General features: G+C 47.3%; 1 protein-coding gene across 3 annotated transcripts in view; it reads right to left on the bottom strand.

Annotated features, from left to right (window-relative positions):
- The window catches only part of SIMC1 (SUMO interacting motifs containing 1), a 614032-nt gene that overhangs the window by 289181 nt on the left and 300354 nt on the right, over nt 1-24497 (bottom strand). For all 3 annotated transcript variants that reach the window (XM_069651451.1, XM_069651448.1, XM_069651450.1), the window contains one exon: nt 19133-19261. In XM_069651451.1, coding sequence (XP_069507552.1) covers nt 19133-19261 — 129 coding nt within the window. The remainder of the gene's footprint in view (nt 1-19132; nt 19262-24497) is intronic.

The raw sequence follows: 24497 nt of genomic DNA, 5'->3' as shown, positions 1-24497 counted from the left end.
CTCTATTCTGGGTCGCTGGGCAGCCTTCCAGCACATTGCAATTCTTCGTTTGGTCAGGATGTAGGACAGGTCTTTCATTTTACTAATGTGTTTCAGGTTGCGCGGTCTGGCGAACACCCCCAGCATACATGCCCATTCCGACTCCACCTCCAATACAAACCCCTTCTCTGCTAAGCATAGCAGAATCTCTGTCCAGAATCTACCCACCTCCGGGCAAGCCCAGAACATATGTATCAGCCCAGCCTCCGCCTCCCCACAACTGCTGGAGCCTTGCATTGCGGGACACCTTGTGGTACCGTTGAACTCTCGCCCACTGTCCGTCTAGTAAGGGTTCTCCCGCCGCCTCCTCCCAATCACGCCTCAGTTGCAGCACCTCCTTACCCACCTTGGTCATCAGTATCTCGTATATGCGATATATTTCGTGCCCACCCTCCGAAATATCGTACATTGCCTCAATAGCCATATCTGGTTGCTCGGTTAGCACTTCCGCAGGCCATCTGTCCTGCACCTGTTTGATGACTCTTGTATAAGTAATATGTTGGCCTATGTGCACCCCGGTATCTTCCATCAACTTTCTGAAGTCTAGTGCCTCACCCTCTTGCCATACATCCCCAAGTGTCGCAAGCCCCATTGGTTCCCAATATTTACGGATCGCTATTGTCAATTGCGGGTCCTCCCCGCATACCGCTACCAACGGCACCTGCAGGGAGCATGGGGTTGGAATTCCCACCACCTGCCACGTTCTGTTCCAAATTTCCCAGCCCAGTGTCAAGAGTCTTGCCCTGCCCTGCACCTTAGATTTTGGCAACCACACCACCTCCCTCAAGTAGTAACGGGCAGAGTCCTTGTACAAAAGCCTGGTTTCAGCGGTCTCCTCTTCGGACAACCATCTAGCCACATACTAAAGCTGCCCTGCCAGATAGTATAGCTCAAAATGCGGTAGGTTTATGCCCCCTTTGTCACTCGGGTTTTGCAACTTCCATAAGGCCACCCTATTTCTAGTGTTGTACCAGATAAAGCCCCTGCATAAGCTGTGGAGCTTCCAGAAGAACCGTTTAGGGAGCATATATGGAATATTCATAAAGAAATGCAGTAGTCTCGGCAGGACCACCATCTTAATCAGCGCTGCCGTACCCATCATGGCTAGGGGCAGCCTAGACCAGAACCTCATGCTGTTAATGCCTGCCACTGCCCGCTCCGTGTTGTGTTTGTGTTCGTCCTCGGCCGAGTGGTATATATATCGATACCCAGATATCGAAAGGTCCTATTCTGCCAGGGTATCGGCAGGACAGCTAAGTGTTTCGGTGGGGCCTTTCTGTATCTCCCCAAGGGGAACATGCTCGATTTCCTAGGGTTCACCGCTATACCCGAGAGGGTGGCATAATGTTCCATCACCTCCAAGACATATTGCAGGTTTTCCTCTGGGAAGCGCAGGTATAGCAGGATATCGTCTGCATATAGGGATATAAGGTGCGTCCCTCCTTTTGTGGGGATACCGATCTCCCCATTCTGTTGTCTGAGGCAGATAGCCAGCAGCTCCCGAGGGAGGATACAGAACATGGGCGACCAGGGGCAGCCCTGTCTCGTGCCCCGACTGAGCAGCCATTTGTCTGAGATTATGGCGCTGGTTTTAACCCTAGCGATTGGGGAGCTATAAAATCATTCTGACCCACCTCAGGTACCCCGGCCCCATGCCATATTCCCTCAGTGTCGCCAGCAACCACGGCCACCTCGCCAAGTCGAACGCCTTAATGGAATCCAACAAGACTATCGCCATTTCACCCGGGTCCCTTTCTGTCTGCTCAATTATGTGGTGGAGTCTCCTGTGATTGTTATATTCCTGACTGGGACGTACCCTGTTTGATCGGGGTGGATCAGTTTCCCTATGACAAGTTTAAGCTTGTTCGCCAACGCAGCCATAAGGATCTTGCTGTCTTGGTTAAGCATGGACAGGGGTCGGTAGGATCAGCAGTCTGAGCTTGGCTTACCTGGTTTTAAGAGCGGGATTATCACCGCCTCCCTGAGGGACTCCGGTAGCCTCCCTTGTTCAAACACCTCGTTTAACATGGCGACCAGCAGGGGGAGCACCTCCTGCTTGTGCGTCTTGTAAAATTCACTCGGGAGACATATGACCCCGGGGCCTTACACGTGGGTAGGTGCTGTACCACCGTCTCTAGTTCTTCAAGAGTGATTGGGGCATCTTGGTCCTCCCGCTCCTGGTCACTAAGCTTAGGCAGTCCCATGTCCTCCAAAGTTTCCTGGGTCTCCTGCCCGTCTCCTCCCCCGTATCCTCATATAGGCGCCTGTAGAATCTAAGAAACCCCTCATTGACTCCTTGGGTATCCCAGGTCTGGCCATCTTCATCCTTTATCTCCCTGATCACTGAGCGCGGCGTTTCATTCTTGTATAGCCACGCCAGCAGCCTGCCTGGTTTATCTCCCCCTGCATGTTGCCTTTCGATATATCTTTTGTAGTTTAATTTACAGAGCCTGTCCCAGTGCCCACTGCTAGCCTGCTGGAGTAGGTTTGCCCTTGTCGTATCTTCCTGTGAGGTACTCCCCTTCTGTATTATTTCTTCCAGCTCCCTCTGTCTCCCGTAGCTCCCGCTCTATACCCCCTTGGAGCCCTCTGGACTTAGATATGGCCGCTCCCCGTACTACCACTCTGAACGCCTCCCATAGGGTCCCCTCCGACTTCACACTACCAGTGTTAATGTCAAAATACTCTGTAATAGCCTCCCTTAGATCCTCTTGGAACCCCGAGTCCTGCAAAGCCTCAGCTCTGAGTTTCCACGTTGGGATTCTCGCCCTGGGGGGCTGATGCCTCCACTCTGCCACCAAAGGGGAGTGGTCCGAAAGCACTCGAGCCTTGTATTCCGAACCTATCATTTCCCCAGCTATCCCCGAGGTCACAAACATATAGTGCAGTCTAGTGTATAGGTTGTGGGGGGCCCCGAGTAATGCGAGTACTGCCTGTCCTCCGGATGCAGCAGTTTCCATATGTCTTCTAGCTCAAAGTCCCGCAGAAGGGCCAATAGTGCCTTCGCTGCTGGGGTGGGTCTCTCTAGTTTCATGTCAGACCTGTCCATCCAGGAGGTCTAATGTACTAATGAAGTCACCTCCCGAGATGGTGCCGCTGCCCATTAGGGGGCTATTTTTATCATACAGGGCCCTGTAGTAGGCCGCCGTATCTTGGTTGGAAGCATGTGTTTTTACAATGCTCACCTCCATGTTCTCCAGCATCCCACGCACCACTAGCATTCTTCCATCTGGGTCTGCTGTCGATTGAAGCAGCTGGAATGGTACATGAGGTGCTACCCACGTGACCACCCCCCTCGCATACGCTGAGTATGTGGCCCCCGTGGTGGTTCCCCCTCCACTTTCTCTTGACTAACTCTAGTTTGTCCCTGGTAAGGTGGGCCTCCTGCAGTAATGCTATATCCACTTTCAGCCTTCTCAGGTACATCATCACTTTATTCCTTTTCAGATAACTGTTGAGACCGCTTATATTCCAAGTTACAATTCCGAGACTATCCGTAGCCATGCAAGGTATGTACCGCCTCCCCCCTCCCTGGGCCACCATTCCAGTCCCGGTCAGCATGAAATTGGGCTGGTACCCCTCCCTCTCCCAACTTAACCTCCTCAACTAGCACGCCCATCTCCCCAAACTCAACTGTTCCCCACTGCACACTTCCCCTTCCCTCCCACCCCCCAACCATGCCCCAACTAATGCCCAGCTCCATCCCTGGATTTCAGGCTCCCCCGTGTTTGGTCCCGCCTCGAAGTGCCGAGGTCGGGAACCCGGCAGGGTGTCACCAATATTTTGGTGATCTAACGTCCTAACTATTGGGGTTAAGAGTGCTTCCTACTTGTCTCCTGTTAATTACCATGATACGTTGTGCATCCTCCATATGGCAATAGAATTTGTCGCCCTGAGAATCAACACATCTCTACACTATTATAATCAAGTCCTAGAGTCACAATATGTACAGCACCTCGGTCCCGGGATCGGGCATCATTTGTCCGTGTCATCCTTTCAGCCGTCCGCTCCCTCCGGGCAATTTTGTCCGTCCAACCAATCTGTCACGTCTTCTGGACTCTCGAAAAACAGAAATTTGGATTTGTGGATCACTTTCAGCTTAGCTGGGAACATCAGCATGTATCGCATCCCCGCCTCTCGCAATCTCCTCTTCACTGTCCCATAGTTCAGCCTCCGCCTCTGCACTTGAAGTGTGTAGTTGGGATATGCCAAAATGGTCGCAGAAGCCCTTTGTATGGTGTCCCCCTTCCGGAAATATTCCAGTATCTTGGCAATGATTGGCCTCGGGAGGGTTCAGGGGATGGGATTCTCCTCTTGAGCGCTCTGTGTGCTCTCTCCACCGCGAAGCCTTGCGTGAAGACCCCAACTCCTATTTCCTGCAGTAGCATGTTTTCAACATAGTCCGTCGGGTTAGGGCCTTCTTCCCCCTCCGGAAGGCCCACTATGCGCACGTTGTTCCTTCGGCCTTCTCTGCCCTGTTCTCCAGGTTGGCCACTTGCTGCCTCAGGATGTGGATCTCCGAGGCACGGGAGGCCCGGGCTGTCGTGTTTATGGTCACTTCTTTCTCCATCTCGTCTGTGCGTTCCACCATTTTCCGCATGTCCAATCTGAGCAAGTTGACCTCCTCCTGTACTGCACCAATTTTGAGCTCCAGCGCTGCCTTTCGTTCGGCAGTGGCTGCCTCTAGCTTGCTTTCCCACGTGGTCTTGAGGTCTGCAATTGCTTCTAGGATCTGCCGGTCAACTCACGGAGTGGTGTCCTCTGGTGGCATTTTGTCCTTAAGTCTCGCCCCCTCCGCCTGTTGCGGGGTCTTGGTGAAGTCTTCCATTATGGGCTGCTTCCCCCTGGATTTGGGAGTTTGGATGTCACCCTGCCGTCTGGCATCCCCCCAGTTTAAGGCAAGGTTTGCTGGCCCCTAGCCACGTTGTCATAGACCCGGGAGGCCCCGCAGCCTTCCTAACCAGCCACTGGGCTAGCCTTACGTTGGGGGCCCTCTGTTGGCCTCAGCTGTCTCAGTCTCAGGCGGGTGCTGCAGCCTTATTTACAGCCACTTTCGGGGCCCTTCGGGGGTGTCCTGTATCTATTGCGTCGGATCCACAGAGCGCTTGTGCGCCGCCGGGTCTGTGGCACGCACGTGCACTCCCGTTTCCGTGGGCCCCCTGTGTCCTATGCGCCGGGCACACAGCGATGAAGGGCAGGGCGCACCTCCCCTGTTGCGTACCCGGTCCGGAGCCTCAGCTGAGGCGGCCGCTCCTCCACATTGGCACAACTTGGGCACTTCACGTTGCTACTTGGCCCCCTTTCCCGGCAGACAAAGGATGCTTCCCCTCAGGGCGCGCAACAAGCCCTCCTCCTCAGTCTTCCCGTTCCTTTGTTCAGCAAGCTCGCACAGCCATCATCTTTAATTCCGAGCGCCGTCCTCCACCGCCAGCACAATTTCTGCACTAGCCGCTCTAATACTTGATGAATTTTGAGCGGAGTTCCATCATTTGATGCAGCTAGTGTTCCCACCGGCTCCGGTCTATCTCAGGTAGCGAATGTTCAGGGTTAAGGTGCCCATACACCCAAGGAGAATTACGGATCGGCAGGAGACGTTCAGAAGCGGGTCTTACACCATGGCTGCTTAGCCACGCCCCCTGGCCTTTGACAGTTATCTGAAGACCAGCTACATAAGTTATTTGAAAAAGCATATTTTGTACCCTCTCGTTGGAGGGGAAGACTAAGGCATCTTCGGTTCGAATGTGAGCACCAAGAAACCTTTGTTTGATTTGGAACAAGACTGGATTGTTTCCTCGCTGATCAAGAAGCCTAGTTTGAAGTTGATTGTCTTTTGGGTGTTTTGTTGACACGCTGGAGGGGTCTCTCCTATAATAAGCCAGTTGTCGGGATAAGGGTACACTGGAATGGACGGTCTGCACAGGTGGGCAGCCACTACTGCAAGGACTTTGGTGTATACTCTTGGTGCTGAGGATATAAGTTAAAAATACCCTGCTGAACATAGAGTTTCTTTGAAATCTGGTTTATGGATTTTAGAGTTTCAGGCTCTTTTTTTTAATAGCAGTCTCCAAGGCGTCATTCACACGCCTTTCCAAATAACAAATTAGCCTCAAGGGGCATATTAAGTAAAGTTGCTTGAGCCTCAAGATTAAATCCAGGTTGTCTCACCCAAGCATGGCGCTTTCGTAAAGTGCCCCCTGCAACAATCCTACCAGCACTGTCAGCTGCATCTAAATTACCCTTAACATTGTTAGCAACTTGTTTGCACTTGGCCCCTGTTTTTGAAATTTGAGTCCAGCAGTGACTGAACATTGTCCCAGAGTGCCCCATTATAACTGGAAAAAGCGGTAATATTGGCAATCTGCACTTGGTAAGCGGCAGAGGTAGCCACTTTTTTCCTTAGAGTGAACTGTTTTTTTACTCTGCTTTTCAGGAGGAGCCTCTGCAGAAGTTAAGGGGGTCCCTGCCCTTTTGCGGGTGGTGGTAACCACCAGGGAATCTGGCTTAAGGTGACCTCATATATAGAATGGGTCAGAGGGAGCTGGACGAAATGTTTTCTCCACCCCTAGTAAGTAAGAGAAGGTGTTAATAATGAAGGTTGAATTCTTTTGGATAGAGACTGAAGCAATGGAATAAATTATCCACAAACATGTTGTGTCTGAATTTTAAAATGGTATGTTGCCTTTCTAAACTGATTATTATATAGGATTTGGCCATGAACAGGATGGTCAGCTACAGGTGGGTCATCTTCTTGAGGTGACGGAAGCAGAAATGTGTTGTCCTGATTATAAGGATCATCATCAGGATAATATTGTAAAGTTCCCTGACCATCAGTATTATCCTGACCTAAAGCAATAACCTCCTCTGTAAATATTTCACTTTGGAGTTGTGAAATAACTTCCTCATGTAATTTAGAGGATTTAGAAGGAGGCTCGCCCTATTCTAAATCAATGTGTTTCTGTCTACCAGGATATTTCTCCATAAAGGAAACAAAGGATGAGATTAGAAGTAAATTCAAATCTCTTCTTTGTCCAAGAGCATGTCCTGGGTGCATCTTTAAGAGCAAATGAAACCTATTCAGGGCCATGTGTCTGGTCAGAAAACAATTCCTCAGTGTAGCGAGCGTCTTTTAGCGATGCATGTTCTTGTGCAAAAGTTTTAGTACATGAGTGAGGGTGTCTCAACGGTTGTTTAAAATAACGAGTGTCTTGTGTAGGAGGTTCCGACGAATGTTGAGGTGTGTGTGTTTTCAAAACATTGGAGGGTACGGGCATCTGTTTGGTCATACGTCCAATAGCATGCGCATGGCACAAGGATTTTTGTATGCACAGTCGTGATGTGTCGCTCAATGTTTGCTTTGGAGGGCTGTCATACTGCACACGTGGGGTGGGCGCAGAGGACTGCGTCAAGGTGGATGCAACGGAGGAGCAATTCTGTACTGGGTGGCCATATTTCGACTATTTCGTTGTCGACTGACAAGTCCCAGCTCGGAATCCTGCAGGAGCAGATGAGCCCTCCCAAAAATCATTACGTTACAACTGCTGAGGTGACCAGGAGAGGGGGAGTGCGGGGGGAGTGGATAAAATAACAAAAGAACAGGTCCCTATGTCATTGCTTCCTCCAGACAATCACCGACATCTTGTTCGTCGTTCCTTCGCCAGACCTATGGATCCTTCATATGGTAGCACTTCTCTCCCTTTCCTCCTCTTCCCCCATTAATGGTGGCACTCGGTGGAGGTCCTCTTGGCCCCCTTCCAGTCCTCCAGATTCATCATTAATGTCTATCTTAATGGCACCGTCTTGTTCCAGGGCCCTCAGCCTAATCTCCTACCATTTGATAAGCGCCTCCATCACCTCATCAACTTCCTTCCTCAGACCTGCCAAATTACACTTCCGGAGAAGTGTCCAAACCACTGGCATCATGAAGAGTTTGCCTTAACTCTTCCAACTAACTGTCTCCAGAAAAGACAGGAGCCACATCAGGCTCAACAGGGTCCATATCAAAGCCTGATCTTTCCTCCTCCTCCTCCTCCTCATTTATGTCATCCAGAGGGAGGTAAAAGCCCTGCCTCGGGCCAGAAGAGGGTCTGGAGTCCACCACAGGCCTCACAGACTTAGAAGTAGCCTTCCTTGGAGGATCCACAGTATCAGGGATCTCCAACTGTACATTTTGGGCAAAAAGCCCTGAAGGCAAAGCTTTGACGTCGGTATCTGATGGACATAGTGCCGACGGAGTCGACGCCGACCTTGAACACTTACCAGGTTTCTGCGGTCTCGCTTGAGATGAGGACCGAGACCTGGAAGCATGTCTCTTGCGACTATCCTGAGCCTTGTCCGAACACAACCCAACACAAACCTAACTGAGAGGCAGTCCAATCCCTAAGAAGAGTGGAGCCTAATGCTCAAATGGACTTGCAATGCTGGCGCACGCGGTAACGTAGATGGGCCAAACGGGGTCTCTTCAAGGGGTTGTAGCAGCTCAGAAAGGTGGGTGTGGCGATGAAGAATAGGTTCCCACTATTCGAGGAGTGTCTCCACTTGAGGGCAGAGTCGATTCAAGAGTTGGGAAAAGTTAGATGGGACCTCAGGGGCCACTTGTGTGTAAAAATGGATGGAGGCGCTAGGGGCCACTGGTTAGGTTTGCGATTATTCACAGACACCCGGCGCACTCCGGACCAAAGTTCGGCAGTCGAGTCCACTTCGGTTGCAGGTTCAAGTGCGGCAATTTGGCAGCTCTGCAGCTTTCAGCAACAAAGATACAGCGATGATTCCCAAATGGGACAATGGCCATTTCTCCGCTCCTGGTGGATGGATCAGGCCAGTTTCACTGCAGCAGGCTTCAGGGGCAAGAGGGGCACAAATGCAGCACACCTGCAAAGTTCGTCACCACGGCTGGGCAACACGGTAACCTCGTATAATCCGGTTCGGACGCACTCACTTTACTCCAGACCTGGAAACGCCAAGTGTACGAAACTCGGTGTGAGTGCCGTGAACACAGAGCTAGCCACGTACCAAGTTTCGAGAGCCTCCTCGAAATGGCAGCAGTATCGGTATCAGGGCAAAGAGTCTGCGTAAGCTGGTCAGCCCACTGGTTGGGCCAGGGACACTTCCGAGAGAGATTACTAGCAGGGTTTGATGAAGGTGCCGAGAATAGTTGGTCGCACTACTCCAATGGGTAGAAGCGTCTTTGCAGATCTTCTAGGGCGACCAGATGCAGCGGGGTCCCACGGGACGACAGCGGGCTCAGGGTGCCAAACCTTCCAGCAGGTCACCAGCGGTTCCTCGACTCGGCTTCTTAGTTTCAGTATACTTGGAGCCTATCCTTCGTTCAGTGAGAACTCCAGAGATCGAAATGGTATGGGTGTTTGGGGCCTTCTCTTATCCAGAATCTCCTTTGCGGCCAATAGGAGATCTGCTCACATACAGGCATACCATACGTGGACCAATCACGGACCTCAGTGGTCCCAGGCATTCACAGCACACCAGACTATCACCCAGGATGTGTATTGGAACCAGACGTTCCAGCCCACATCCTGGTGGCACACACACACACACACACACACACACACACACACACACACACACACACACACACACACACACGGCTTGCAGAAGCCCGTGAGAGCTTGGCATTTCGCAGGGGAATGCATGCCCAAATAAGGACTGACCCAGGATCGGCTCGACTTGGGGAAGGTGAAGGGGCAAGATGGCCAAAGGAAAGGACAAAGAACCTCATGGCATGGCCATTTTGGAGCCAGGCCACCTATTTGTGCCAAACGCAGTAATCTTGGTTTACCGGACAGGATAGGGTCAAAAATATGCTAAATGATAAGCTGACACCAGCCCTGTCCAAGGCACATCTGCACTTCTAAAAAAAATCCTTCAATAGTATCTAGGGCCTTTGGAAATGACTAATAGACCAAAGGGCACTGTACTGGAAGGTACATTGTACACTTATTCCATGTTGCAGAAAAGTTGCAACATTGGAAAGGACTAAGGGAAACAAAGTCTCCCAGTACTGACTGTCTTGAGGGCATGTCAGATTCCCCATAAAAAGTGAACAGAAAGCCCAGAGAAGTGCAGCAGAAGGCTGGGCTCTTCTGGTAAGGTCAGACTATGGTGTTTAACATTGGCAAAAAGTTGGGGGGGTACACAACTGGAGGGAAAATTACACATAAATGGGAATTTTGCCTAACACAGGGTAGCACCTTGACAAGGCGTCAGTCTTGCCATTCCGACACCCTGGCTTAAAAGTGATTCCAAAATCGTACTCAGCAAAAATTAAGAACCAACACAATTGCTGTGGTGTCAACGTGTTGGCTGAACGCAAGAATGGTACATTTCTATGGTCCATAAAAAAATGTTACTCTGTGTCTGGCTCCTAGGAGGTAGTGTCTACTCTCACAGAATTCCGCTTTGTTCACCAAAAGTTCTCTGTCAGATCTTGTGTAATTTCTTTCAGCTGTTGATCACACAAGACAAACATAAAAGTAACAATCTTAAAACAAATACAAAACATTATAAATAGTTTAAAAACTTTAGGGCACCCAAACCATTTTCTAAAAGCATCATTTAAAAAAGTTAAAATAGCTTTGATCTCAACTAATAAAGTGACACATTTCAATGATTCAAGCGCAATAGAAGAAGATTTTACATCTAGGCGCAACCAGATTGGCTTCAACCAATGGGTCAATTCCCTTGCATAGACAGGGCAAAAACAAAAGAAATCCATTTTATCCTCCACTGGAGCAAGACAGCAAGTACAGGACGAAGACAAGTTCCCCCCCCCCCCCATTTACAAGTGTAGCACACAGATGGCAAAATGCCAAGTGTACAGTTCGAATAAAGGTTTTCTTTGCTTTTGCATTCAAATGAGGGTCCAAGTACTGCTGAAAGCCCCAGATCTTTATCGACAGATATTTAGTAGCCCACTTACTCGTAAGGCAAAAGTCAATCATCTTACACCATGCCCATCAATTAAAGGAAGACTTGATGACACAGCTTTTATAACCAGAGCGAAGTCTTGTGGGGTTTGATCATAGGTCAGCAAGTCCAATGTTATTAAGCATAGTTTGCACGTGGATGAACCAAGGCAGCGATCTGTCTCCAGCCGAGGATAGCAACTCTTCCAGTCTTTCCCTATACGGTGGAAGAGCCTCCGTGTTCCAAATCCTCAGCCAGTACAGCACAGGTGCAAGCATAATGATGTATTTAATCTGGACCCACCCTACTTCAAAAGCAGCTGGTACAGAATGAGCATTAATGGACAAACCCAATAGTCTTTTAAAGAATTTGTTCTCGGACACTTGAATACACGCACAGTCACCCCATCCCCGCAACTCGGCTCCATTTGAAATTGCCGCGACCACTTGCATGGAGTATATTTTTAGGGGTATCGAAATTACCCCATCAAATGGGAAACCATACTAGCAATAAGGCCACATTGGTATGTGCCCATCACAGAGCTCCTTGCAGTCTGGGATGATCATTTTAGTTTGTGGGAGAAGGCCAGACCCAGGTAATTAAAAGGAGTCCACCAACTCCAATAGGTGATTATTTAAATAGAATTTGGTTCATGAGCGAGCATAACGCTCACGTGGTGTGCACACCATGGTCTTTGTTTTTGACCGATTGATACGAAGGCCTTTTGAAGCACAGTTTCCTAAATACATCAAGCTGATTTTGAATCCCCACCGGGGTTTTGCCCAAAAGAACCGCATCATCGGCAAATAGAAGTAAGCTCCATTTATGAGAACCCAAACATGGAGAATCCTGGACTATTTCATGCAAATCAGAGGCAATATCATTAAAGTATAACAAAAATAAAAGGGGAGCCAACACACATCCCTGCCTGACTCCCAATACCAATAGGGACTGGCTCTGTCATTCAACTATTGGGCCCCCATCGAACGTAAGCACTGTTTCCAGAATACAATGACCTAATGGCACGACTTAGCATTGGGGGAATCTGCAACCTCTCCAGGGTCGCCCAAAAAAGTTCTCTAGGAACAGTGTCAAATGCCATTTGCAGGTCAACAAATGCCAAGTATACTGGGTGCAGATTTAAAGATACATATTTGCGCAATAAAAGATCCAACCTCATGGCCTGATCAAGCAGAGACCACTGTTCGGAAGCCCGCTGGTACACACGAGAGGATAGCTGAATCATCAACCCATTCCTCCAACTGATGTAAGATGACCCTGGAATAGAACTTAGCCAAAGAGTCAGAGAAATGGGCCTAAAGTTTGATGGCAACTTTGGGACCCCCTTTGTAAAATTATGCAGAATAGCAGCTTCTCTCCAACTATTTGGAGGAATATTTGTAGAGAAGACACAATTGAAAAACCTTTTTAAAAAGGGCACCAAAATACTGGGTTGATGCCTAAACATATCTGTTGGGAGGAGATCCGGACCAGGAGCACTGTCACTTCTCTGTTCAAGTACCGCTCGTTCCACTTCCTTAGCAGTAATAGCAACTAGCACGGGCACCATGCCTTGAAAGTCAATCCATGGCTTCCTTACAGCTGCACCCATTCCCTAAGGACATGCGTCCGAGCGAACACAGAACAGAAGTGGCTATACCATTCGCCTGGGTCATTATTATACAATGTTGACTCCTGCTCTGGCTTAATATTATACTTCGTTAAAGGTAAAAAAAAGTACTGTTTTTTTCCCCTTGTTGCTGACTCCAGCACCCGCCAAATGCTTTCTGCATATTCCGTTTTCACAATGAAAAGGGAACTTGTAGGGAGATCTTAAACTTGCAACATTTCGTGAACTTTTTCCCTCACTATTTGAGAGTTTTTAGAAAAGCAGCCTTAGCTGCTCTGTACTCCCATCAAACCAGCGGCACAGCTTAGCATCAGAGGTGGAAGTCCCTCAAACCCTTCTCGTCATCAAAGGAACTACCCTATCAACCACTATGTTATTAAAAAACAATATGGAAAAATAATGAATTCTGCTGCGAGAAAGCCACAAGCACAGGGAGCAAAGCCTTATAAATTGATGGAAGTAGGTTCCTTTGGATCACAGATGACCAGCACCATGTCCTGACAATAGATGGAGTATGAGAATCACTCAGGACATCCCTATAGTTCTACCTGAGCCAAACATTTCAGGCAAGAAACATGCCACAAGAGGGTCATGGTTGCTCTCAAAGCGTTTCCCAACACTGAAAGCTATCAAGACCTCCCAATGGAGCATTGATATACATTTATAACCAATATGACTACTCCTATCTTGAATACGAAAAGTGACACGGGCAGGGACATCCTCAGGGAACCTCCAATTACATGCTCACAGTCCATAGGAGAATAAAATGGAACACATTTTATCTGCATAAGGATAGACAACAAAGGGGGAGCCACCACTGGCGCAAGAATACCCCAAAGTTCAACTCCCTCAATTAAATAATTGAGGATTTGGCTGGGAGCCTCTGACAATTAAAGTCAACGACCAATAGACAACAGAAATCACCATACCCTGCAACCGGGACACTTCCACTGCTTGATACGCTCTCCAAGTACACAATAGCTTGCTGATTTTGCCTTAAGTACAGGTTTAGAAGAGCCAGATTAAAGTCGCCCCTTTTTCTCAATGTCCATGTCCATCTGGCTACACTCAGCCTTAAGGGTTTCCTGGAGCCAAATTATGAGTCCATCCTAAGAGTGGCCCGATAGATAGAACTGCTGGCCTATAAAAATTACGATAATTAAGCTTATACGTGGGTGCAAGGCATGTTTCCTGGTGGCAAATTATTTTATACTTTTCTATTAGAGCATGCCAATCAGGAGCTTACTAGCCAAACCATTCACATTCCACTACAAGTAACACGAGGAATGGAACTTGGGCCCATTGGTCGCACAATAGCCCCTACTCCCAAAAGAATGTGGAGGCGCCAGGCACTTGAAGCCAGCACCGAAAATCCGGCCTTCCCTCAAACCCCCGCGTTAAATTGAATTATCCCTTTGGGCCAGATCAGGCACTAGACAGGGGGTCACATTTATGCAGCCGGAAACATCATCCTTGGATCTCCTTGAAATAGAGCGAAATGGGCAAAAGGGGCTTTTAACACAGAGATTAAAGATGCATTGGGGCAGTCCAACATTGAATTCCTATCACGAAGATAGTGACGACAACCCTCCCGTCTAAACTCATCTTTCTCCACTACTCTCAAAGGCTGACCCAAAATGGAACTATGCCAGGAATCATGCAGATGGCAAGTATTAAACACAGCATCAAGACATACCAGGATTACTTTACTGGCCAAAGCCAGCTTACAATTCAGAAAGCAGGTACTGATATAGAGGTTAATAGGCGTTAATAAAGCTAAACCTATCATTACACCCCCAAAAAACATGCAATCCGAAAAAAATCACGCAGGTCGAAAAGATAGAGAATCTAATATCATTGACCTCCCCCCCCCCCACCCCAGGACCTCAGATAGGGCCTTGACCCGGGCACGCGTATACACTTCTTCCCATGGGTTCTGAGCGCCAACCCTGTAAAGGATCAAGCCCTGGCAAGTTTGACGCCCCATCCTGTGGCACCATGGGTGGCACAGGTAAAGGCAAACTCCCTCTGGCACAGGCCCTCGGGCTATCACCTGCTCTAGAAAGCGTAGCCCCACTTTCAATCAGTACACAAGTTTGGTCTGACCCACCATGGTTGTGCACCCGTGCCTCGTCAGTCACAGGTGTAGAAGATGTCAATAATTTGCGAGCAGATTGTGCGGTTGCAGGTATTATATCAGCAGTTCGGGGGCACCCAGTAGACTGCCCGTTGAACTGATGTTTCTCTGTCAACAATAAACTAGCTCCCTTCTGAGACCCAAGGGTGTTTATTAAACTGCAAAGGTAGGTTGGGAAAACGCCTAATCTAAACCTAAATCTAAGATGGGAGCAAGCTTTGACCTTCAAATAATAAGGCAGTGCTAGTGGTGCCCTGTCAAATAAAAGCCTATTCTAAGAAAAACCTATTGCCAATCCTTACGCTAAATACAAAAAGAAGCGTGGGATAATGTTCTTAAGAAAGTAGAAAGTGTTCACAAATAATAGGTCAGGGTGCAGTATTTGAGGTCTCCCTTCCCCACGCTTTCAGCACTGGACAAGGTGGGACTTTGAGGACAGCACACGCTCGAGCTTTCCCACCATGAACTAACTGTTCCACTTTCAGCAATGAGGGCATTCGGTGGTTAAGTCTCTTTTATTATCAAAACGTCTCTTGCCACTGTGTGCCTGATGTATTCAAATAATGATCAAAGAGTTCCTTTTCACATGTACATCAGGTGATGCCTCACCTCTGGATCCCCTTCTTCTGGGAGCAGATCTCTAGAAAGTTCTTTAATGATATTAGACCCTCTGTTATGTTCTCCTGCTTTCGAGGGTCTGCCAGGTCCAAATATCTAGACCAAAGTTCAACAAAAATATCTTCTCTGCAATAGGGTGACAGCTCAGACCCCTCTCAAATATCACTACTCTACCGGGTTGCCTCTGGCATATCATGCATTAAAAAGGCTTTCCCCATTATATTTTGAATTGTGGCATTCATGGGTAGGTGGGTGTTGTATTTTCACTCTTGGATCCCCTCTTTTGGGCTCGGATCTGACTTGACTGTTCACCTCCTTCGATCAGGTGCTCTATGACTTTCAATGCAACTTATTTGGTGACTTTTGTCAAATGTATTTTTCAACAGTTCACTGTGGACAACCCTCAGTGGGTTCAGTCTTGTCAACACACTGTATTTCGGGACTTTAGACTTCATCCTCCTTTGTCGGCAGCCCTTGTTCGGGTTCATGTCTGCCAATCTGTCAATGGTTTTTTCATTCAACTCTTATGATGCGGGTTTCACTTCTCTTAGCTTCACAATCATCGGACGGTCAAAGATTTTCGACTGTACAGAGGATTTTACAAGAACCCTGTATGACCACTTTGAGCCCTCTTCTTGCCTTTCCCAAGGCCTTCTGGTTTTGGTAGTTTTAATAATTGGGTAATCGGCCAGAGTTTCCTGAGTGAGCACCCACGTGGTGCCGGACTCTGTTGCTGGTTTTCCCCCTTGCACATCAATTGCTCTTTATGATTTCAAAGTTCATTTAGCCGTTTGCTACTTTTCGTTCAACACAGTTCGGGTTCCTATCGACTCTCCGTTCGACTCACCGGCTGTGAGGAATCGCTTAGCTTTCTTTCTGGTTGAGACAAGTTTGGTACCACAGAGACAAGCGGGTCTTCCCGGCTTGGTTATCAGAGGAGGAGGGTCTTGTGTACCGTTGACATCTGCTGCAACACATGCTGGCTATTGTTCGTGGTCTTACGATTCCTTCTGCAGAGGTCTCAGGGGCTTTGGTCAGAAAGGAAAGGTTGCATCTTTTCTTTTCACTCTCTCGGTATACACAGTCTTTCTCCTCCTCTTGAACTGCTGTGCTGAGTTAGCTCTCTGTGAGTGCAGTTTGCCTTGCTCGTATTGTGCTCCACCTTTTATCCCTGTGGGGAAGGGAAAGGGCCGTCAGGTGTGTGGGGTTTGGGTCAATTGCCTGACTTTGCCGGACCCTGGTGTCAGGGCAAGTCAGGTAAATAGCTCGAGTGTTAGTCCATCGTCCTTTGTAGTGTGCAAAAGCATTTGTGTCGGAAAAGTGGGTCCAGAGTGGGGGTAAAGTGCTTGTGTATCCTACGTGGTAGGTTGGGGAAAGGTTGACGGAAGGAGGAGGATACCGTGTCTCACCTGTCCGTGTCCACTCCTGGAGGACCCCCCCCATCCAAGTGATCCTCCCTCACTAGTCCACCCCTAGGTACTGGATACAATAGCGATGGCCGTGTCCTGGCCACTTGGATGACAGACTGTGGGGACTAGTCAGGGAGACACCTTGAGGTTTCTCATACACCCCTGTGCAAACTGCATCTCCATTCTAGATCCCCAACAGTCTGGGAAGCTTGATCCATCATACGCTGCCTTGCATTAGCCAAGTGCCCATCGCTAGATGCTGCTGGACACATATTACTAGGCAAATGGGAACCATTTAAGAGACTGGAGATGATGCTCAGACACTTCTCAACACAATCATTACCACGCCTTCGCACTTCACTCTCTTCTCACACTACATTTTCCAATTCTTGTAAACCTTGGACAATACAGAATTGAGAAAAAGGGTGCAAAAAGCACACTGATGTAGGCTCGTAATAGGACCATCGTCCCCCCAGAGTCCCTGATTGACTCCAATGGTAAACTAGCCCGACGTGGAACATAGATCAGACTTGACTTTTCAGGCCCCAAAAAAGGGCCGACAAGCGGACCACCAGGGCTACCTACACCAGAAGCTGACCCGTTACTGGGTGTCTCTAGGACAACACAGCTCCAAGGGCAACATCTGAAGCATCAGCTTCCACAAAGAACGGTTGTTCCACATTTGGATGCAGCAAAACAGGTACTGCAGTGAACTTTTCCTTCAAAAAACGAAAGGCTTCCTCTGCTTCTCCTCCCCATATGAGGTTGTGAGCTTATGTAAATGAGCATCCCCATGTTGTGTGCGTTAGTATGTGCCACTGTCGCTGGGGGTAGTCTCCATAGCAGTTCTGCCAACCTGCCTTCTGGAGGGGGGGGCTGGCACTCGGGAATCTGCTGATCCCATATCGTCTTCAGCATCACTATGTGTGCTGAAAGCACCTTATTCTTCTTCGGACTCTCTGGCGCCCGTTGGGAAGTCTAGGCAAGCTTACGCTTGCATGGCGTGGGCCGCACAATGCTTAGTGCATTGATCCTTTAAAGTTTTTGGTCAAAAAAGCTGGCGGCTGCACAGCGTTTTTCACCATAATCTCTCGGGAGGCAGCGATTGCACACCCGGTGAGTGTCCTTCCAAGGATATGTTTCATGGCAGGAATGATATCATTTAAATGACATCTTTTCCATGATTGAAGAACAGGGAAATTAAACAGAGAATATAGGGAGTGTGTAAATGTACGCATCCTCTAAGGGGAGAAGATATAACACCCCACACTCTCCCTACTGTACAGGCTGCAGCCTGGTGTAGGGCGAAGCAGATGGCAATCGCCGGAACGGATGCCGTAGAGCTTCTTTGTTGAAAATGCCGTCGAGAAGTCTGTTGCATCGTTGATTGTCGAAGATGTTGACAAGCGATAATGAAGTTATAACTAAATAAAGGACATAAGTCACAAACTCTGCAACATGCGAATGACAACTATGGCGGAAATAAATTATCTGAGGGACCTTGACATGTGAAGGACCATGGTTACAAACAGATATCACACTAGGGATAGTATTACAGACACGCCCAGTCGACGTACCTTTTCGAACTTTGCAAACAAGCCATGCAATACTCTGCACTTACCACTAGATGGCGGCCTATGCAAAGCATGTGACTAAGCAGTTCCACAAGCCTCAGAACTATATATATATATATATATATATATATACACAGTCACACGAACAGAGATGCATTTTTTCACATATACTTTACTCAAAAGCAAAAACACTCAACCACATCACCACAGTCATACAAACCGAACATAAACGCATACATAAACATCATCCACCTTTCCTGAAAACACAAATTAATATGATAGGTCGATCTTGCTCCTCCTCCATCACCAGATCCCAGATGGACCCTCCTAGCTGTTCCTCTGGTTCCATGAACTGAAATATGCAGCCGACTTTTCAAGAAAGTGCATCTTGTGAGCACAATAAAAGCCAATTCTGCTCTCCGTCTTGTGCTCTGCATTTTCCAAGGGCAGACCCCCAAAGCCACACTTACCAGCAAGACCCCGACCACAGCTTTTAGTCATGTCTGGCAAAGGCCGATTGGCAAAACAAGGTCTTTTGTCCACATGTGAGCCAAGGCAATGGATGGGGGTGTGCGATAAGTGACTCAGCAATGTGGCAAGTAAAGGGGGTGCAAGGAAAGGAGATCGAGTGAAGGGTAAAGGGCTGGTGCAAAAGGGGAAAGGAAGTCTGAAAGTTAATTGTATGGAAGATTCTGAAGGGGCATCAAGGATGCAGCCCAGTGACGGGCACTATATGTACAAGGATCAAGAGCTTGATCGCAGCAGGTGTAAATCATTAATGGCATTCACAGAACACTTTCCTCACCTCTGGCTCCGCTCTGGAATGCTCGGCACATACAGAAACAAGGCCTCAGCTATTTTGTTGGAACTGATGGTGGGGGACTTGTCTACCTCCACAGCCATGGACAGCATCTGCTGGAAGATGCATGCCACCCTGGAGAGAGGGAGAGAGAGAGCAGGGAATGGTGAATATGTAAAGTTACAACAGAGTGAGCGATAAGACAGACTACTGCATTACTGAAACATGTTATGTGTACACAGGGAGCAGAACATTACAATGGATGCATCCATGGCATTTAGAGCTCCTACCACCATGGGAAGATCAAACAGGTTACTGTATAATAATCAAATTCTTTCTTAGTGGTATTTTTTTTGTCTCCCTTGGTATCTGTAAGCATATCTTTAATATGTCTGAGGTGTAGGATACGCATACATCAAACTACTTGGCTTTCATGACGTTCCTTCAAGAATCTCTTCACTCCAAATGGTAGAATGGCAGAGTCATGTTATTCTCTCTGGAAGGAGCAGGTCGGTTAACAAGTAGCCAGCACATAGGCACATAATAAAGGGAAGGTCTACACAATACACTGATCACAATTAATTATTTATATGGACACTTCACAAAAGGACATAACCACACTTGTCGGAAGTTTTTCAAGACAAAAGCATTTGTAAGAGCATGGTCACACGTGTGTTAAGCCTTATAAACTCCAATAAGTCCTTGAGGGGAGGAGGGAAGGAAACATGCAGGTTTCTCCATTAAAATCCCCTAATCCGGGATTCACAGAAATAGCCTTTAAAATAAAGTTGAGCAAGGATTGGTTGAGCCTGATGCAATGGATCCCCTGTTTAATCTAATAACTCAATATAATCCTATGGGCACAGAGACAGGGTCTACAGATGGTCCCTTCTGCCAGTTAGTAAACTTAAGACCTTACAGAGGGCAAGGGGACACCAAACAGGAAGTCTAGTCACTGAACAATGCTGAAGATACGAATATCTAAGATGAGGAATACGTGGGAGGGCACAATCCATTCGAAGTCACAGTTCAGTGGCATAGATATGGGGTCTGCAGCACAAGACACAATGCAGCAGTATTGTTTTTGAGACTGTAGAGTCGACAACCCCCACCCCCACTCATCGATTCACCTGGGGTAGCGGCATGGAACAAAAGCTGCAGGGCAAGTCACTGAACGTCCTTATTCTAAAACAATGTAGCTATGGCCCGGCTAGATGAGAACAGGTGACAGGAAAGTGCACACACCATGCCTTTACGGGGTACTGTCACTTCTGGTGGAGACTGAGGACACTGTTGCAGCATAGTGGGTATAGGTAGCTTCACCTGGCGTTGTACATGGGTGGTCTAAAAGTTTGAGATTACAGTCTGGTGTCTTTTACGTATGCTGAAAGAAGGGGTATTTAGTGTGAGTTAGACTCTGTTTACCAACCAGAAAGTAACAGATTGGTAGACCGTTGTAATAGGTTTTAGTTGCACAAACTGTGAGGAACAGATGGAGTTTCTAATTCTTTGAGTGACTTTTTGTGGATTATCAGAACCTCGGCAAGCAAAGGGTACAGATCTGACTTTTCCATGACTGTTCCCGCTAGGAGGGAACGCCAGATTCGGTTGCTTCCAATTGCCGAAAGAGCAAATCTATGCCATCAAACTTGCAAGGGTCCAGAAGGCTGAGAAGCAGAACTTTTTCAACATTGTCTGGGGAGACTTACTTCCATTTGCTTCTGAATCGAATTAACAGATTATATATTTTACATATACTGTTGGACCTGATGGATATGTTGTCTATGTTACAGGTTTCTTATCTTTGCAGTGTCCAGTCAGGAGGCTGTTCAAAATATGACCTTATACTTCCCACAAAGTCACTGAAAGCTTTAGATGCATTCAATCTATTACTGGTGGTTTATACAACTTGCAAAACCTAAGATGATTATATAATGTACTAGTGTGCTACTTGTATAGGCACAGTCTGCAGAAACAATTTGTCTATGTGAGTAAAATGCAAAATTAGTGATGGGCTCTAAACGTAGTAATGTTAGTCCTGTACACTTGATTATAATGTAAACTTCCCATTCCCATAATGATGTTACTAGTTGGGTGTGCCTCGGGTATAGGGTTAATATATTTTTCAAAATGCATGGTTTAAAACATTAAAGCCCTAGAAAAGTATATAAAAAACAACATTCTCGCATTACTTTTATACAGGGTTGAATGTTTAAGCAGTAACAAATGTTGACCAAAATGGGAAATAAAATGTGTAGTTAGTTGCATTTTTTTTTTTATAAACAGAAACTGAAGTTGCCCACTATGATAGCCATACAATAAGAACTTCTTTTGGTATGCCATGAACATAAGAGATGTGCTGCTGTGATATGTTCTCGGAATGCTAGTCAGTGAGCCGTTCCAAATTCTATTTGTGATTTAATAAGAACTGAACAAACACATCCCCTTCAGACAGAGTGCCCATAGGTTTGTTAAATTAGTATTGATAATGATCACTTATATGGCACTTTCTCCCAAGCTCTGTACACACAACATATTTATATACATATTTTCATACAATTATTACCCAACCGAAGTTTGTGCCCGTATATCAACCTTAGAAGGATGAAAGGCTGATTTGGGCTTGCTGGGATTCGAACTTGCGACCTGCAGATCACAGCATTGAGCACTCATCCTGCTGAGCTATCTTACTGGTAGGTAAGGTTTGTATCTTGACCTGAAACCTGAAAAGTTAGTGGTCAGATACACAGAGTGTCAAACAAATTGTAAAGTCTTAGTCAGCAGGGATACGTTTTGAATTGAATCGATCCTACTGTAGCAAGTCAAAATATTTTAAAAATATGGTCCCTACTGCCTCTTTCGTCAAACAGACAATATATCGGATCAAGGTTTACAGTAATTGGGGGAAAGATTTTCCCTTTTGCAACTTTGCTTCAAATGAATTCAATGGTCCCCCAGCTATTTTGTAATGTCTTGAATCCTAACCTGACTTTGGTGGCAAGACCACGTTTGCTTCACTTATCTTGTCCAACTCCTTTATTTTGTTAGCACTGGCCAACCCTTGACCAGTGCAGGTGGAAAGTGTCCCCGTTCCGTATTATTGAGATTTTAGCATAACACACAACACCTTACAGTGAAGTACTGTGGGGTTACTCTGTATCCTTTTTCCCCAGTTTCCTGCAAGATCAACATTTTCTTTTAGATTTGCCTGGGACAGGTTGGCGTTAGTGAACCAGGTTTCATTTATCTGGTAAACTCCTGCACACCATCTTTTTGTACTGCATAATGCCAATTCGAGTACCACTCAAAATGGCTGTGCCATGTAGTTTAAAGCCTTTCTTTTGGCCATCGTGTTCTTTGGCCTTCGGTTTGCTCTTTCGGGTCTGGAAAATCCATATACGTTATGCACTTTCACAGGATCCAGCTTCAATTCCTGAGAAAAATTGCTTTGTGCATCTGACCTGGTGGAAACGGGAGTTGGGACTTTCTGGTTCCAATAGAAATACATGCCAGACTAAGTCGGTTCCTGATCAGAGGAGGTGTTTGAGGCTGTCCAGGATTGGACAGCTCTTTTTTGAATGGCGCCAGTCCCTGGCATTAGTGGGTTACATCCTAGATAAGAAGGGGAGTCCTGCAGCCATTCCTTCATTGGTACACTGGACTCAAACCATGAAGAGCCCACGCTGACCTTGAACACTTACAACGGACAACCAGCATTGCCTAAAGCATCTCCCGGTTTAGACCTGCTGCAAACAAACAAGGCCCTCTCCTGGGCTTCAAACCATGGACCGGTGGGACAGACCAGATGTGAGCCCCCTGCACTAGAGGCCCACCATCAGAGAACGTCTGCAGTGGACGGGCACTCCAGGATACTTTGAAGGCCTCTTTGCACTGGTGGCCGTCCAAAGCTGTAGCTTGGTACTTAATATAATCTCTCCTGCTGTTACTGCTCTCCGGGATGAAGAGGGGTCTTCCTGGAGTTGAATCTTTACCACCACTAGGATTCTTACCTGCTGACCACTGACTGCTTCTTCTCTACTCATTTACTTTTGCTGTGTCCTGGAGGTCTCCTCACCTCATGGGACCTGCTGTTGCTGTTGAACTGAGGTATCTGGTAGTGCCGTCCCAGAAATGGAGATCTGTACCACTGCATACGTAGGCTAAATCCTGACTCCATCTTCAGCCACTGCTCCCAAGACCACTGAACATTCACATACTAGACTAGTGGCCAAAAGTGTCCCCAGTGACTGAGCACCCCAAGGATGGTCAATCAGAGTAAGGAGTGCAAGTGTACTTACCAGTTTTAGTTTTCCCAGCCCACCATAGCGGTTGTATGGGTGCAAAGCCTACACCCCAGCACTTGCTTGTCTGGCTGCGATTTATTGTAGTTCCAGCCAAGCACCCACTACACCCGCCCCTTTGGGGCAACCCTTAGTGTGGGGGGTCGGAAGTAACGCTAGATGAGCAACCCGACCCCACCGTAGAAACGATATACGATATAGCAGATGGAGGGCATGAGATATCCAGATTGTATGAATTATTGGTGTCTAGAGTGGGGAAAGAGGTGGCGCAATTAAGACATAGCTGGGAAGAAGAAGTGGGCGAGCCCATGAGCGATGGGATGTGGGAGCGGGCCCAAGGATACCATAAGAAAGTGTCAAGAAACACAAGGCTACAACAAATACTATTATATATAACAGACAGGGCATACATGACTCTCCAAAAGTTGCCAGATTGAAGAAAGAAAGCAAGCAGACATGTCCCAAATATGGGGGAAGAAAATGTGGGAATGACGCACGTTTTGGGCATGCCCAGAAATTGGGAAATTCTGGGAAGAGGTAGCCCACCGGCTAGATGAAAGGGGATTAAAATAAACATTGAATCAGCGTGGGCATTTAGTAGGAGGATTCCCTAGGCCGCAGCACCTAAAGCATGTAAGCAAATTAAAAGATCTGGCATATATACTTGCCAAGTGTAGAATTGCTATGCAATGGAAGGCATGCAATAGGCCTAGGATAGAAGTGTGGTATATAACGTTAAGCACTGTAAGTCTGCTGTATGCTGTTTTGGTTGTAAAATGAATAAAAATAGTTTTAAAAAAAAAAAAAACCTTAGTGTGGAGGGATTGGGCGTTACCCCTGAAATTCCACAGGTGCTTTTAAAATACATTCTTTTTACCGACATGCTGGCTTTACCAAAGCTTGTGTAGGGGGAACATTTGAGACTTCCTATCCCTCTCAGGTGCTTACCTAGAACTTTTGCACTGTTGAGGTACTAGGCCCACTTACCCGATAGGGAAGGACTGATGAAGTTTGGCGTCTGCCTTTTACCTAAGGCGGTGTATTTGGTTTGTATTTTAAATCATTGTTCT

Source organism: Ambystoma mexicanum, chromosome 3p (genome assembly GCF_040938575.1).
Source record: "Ambystoma mexicanum isolate Mex_15411 chromosome 3p, UKY_AmexF1_1, whole genome shotgun sequence".
NCBI classification, from domain to species: Eukaryota; Metazoa; Chordata; class Amphibia; order Caudata; family Ambystomatidae; genus Ambystoma; species Ambystoma mexicanum.
This window is presented reverse-complemented; position numbering and strand designations above follow the sequence as displayed.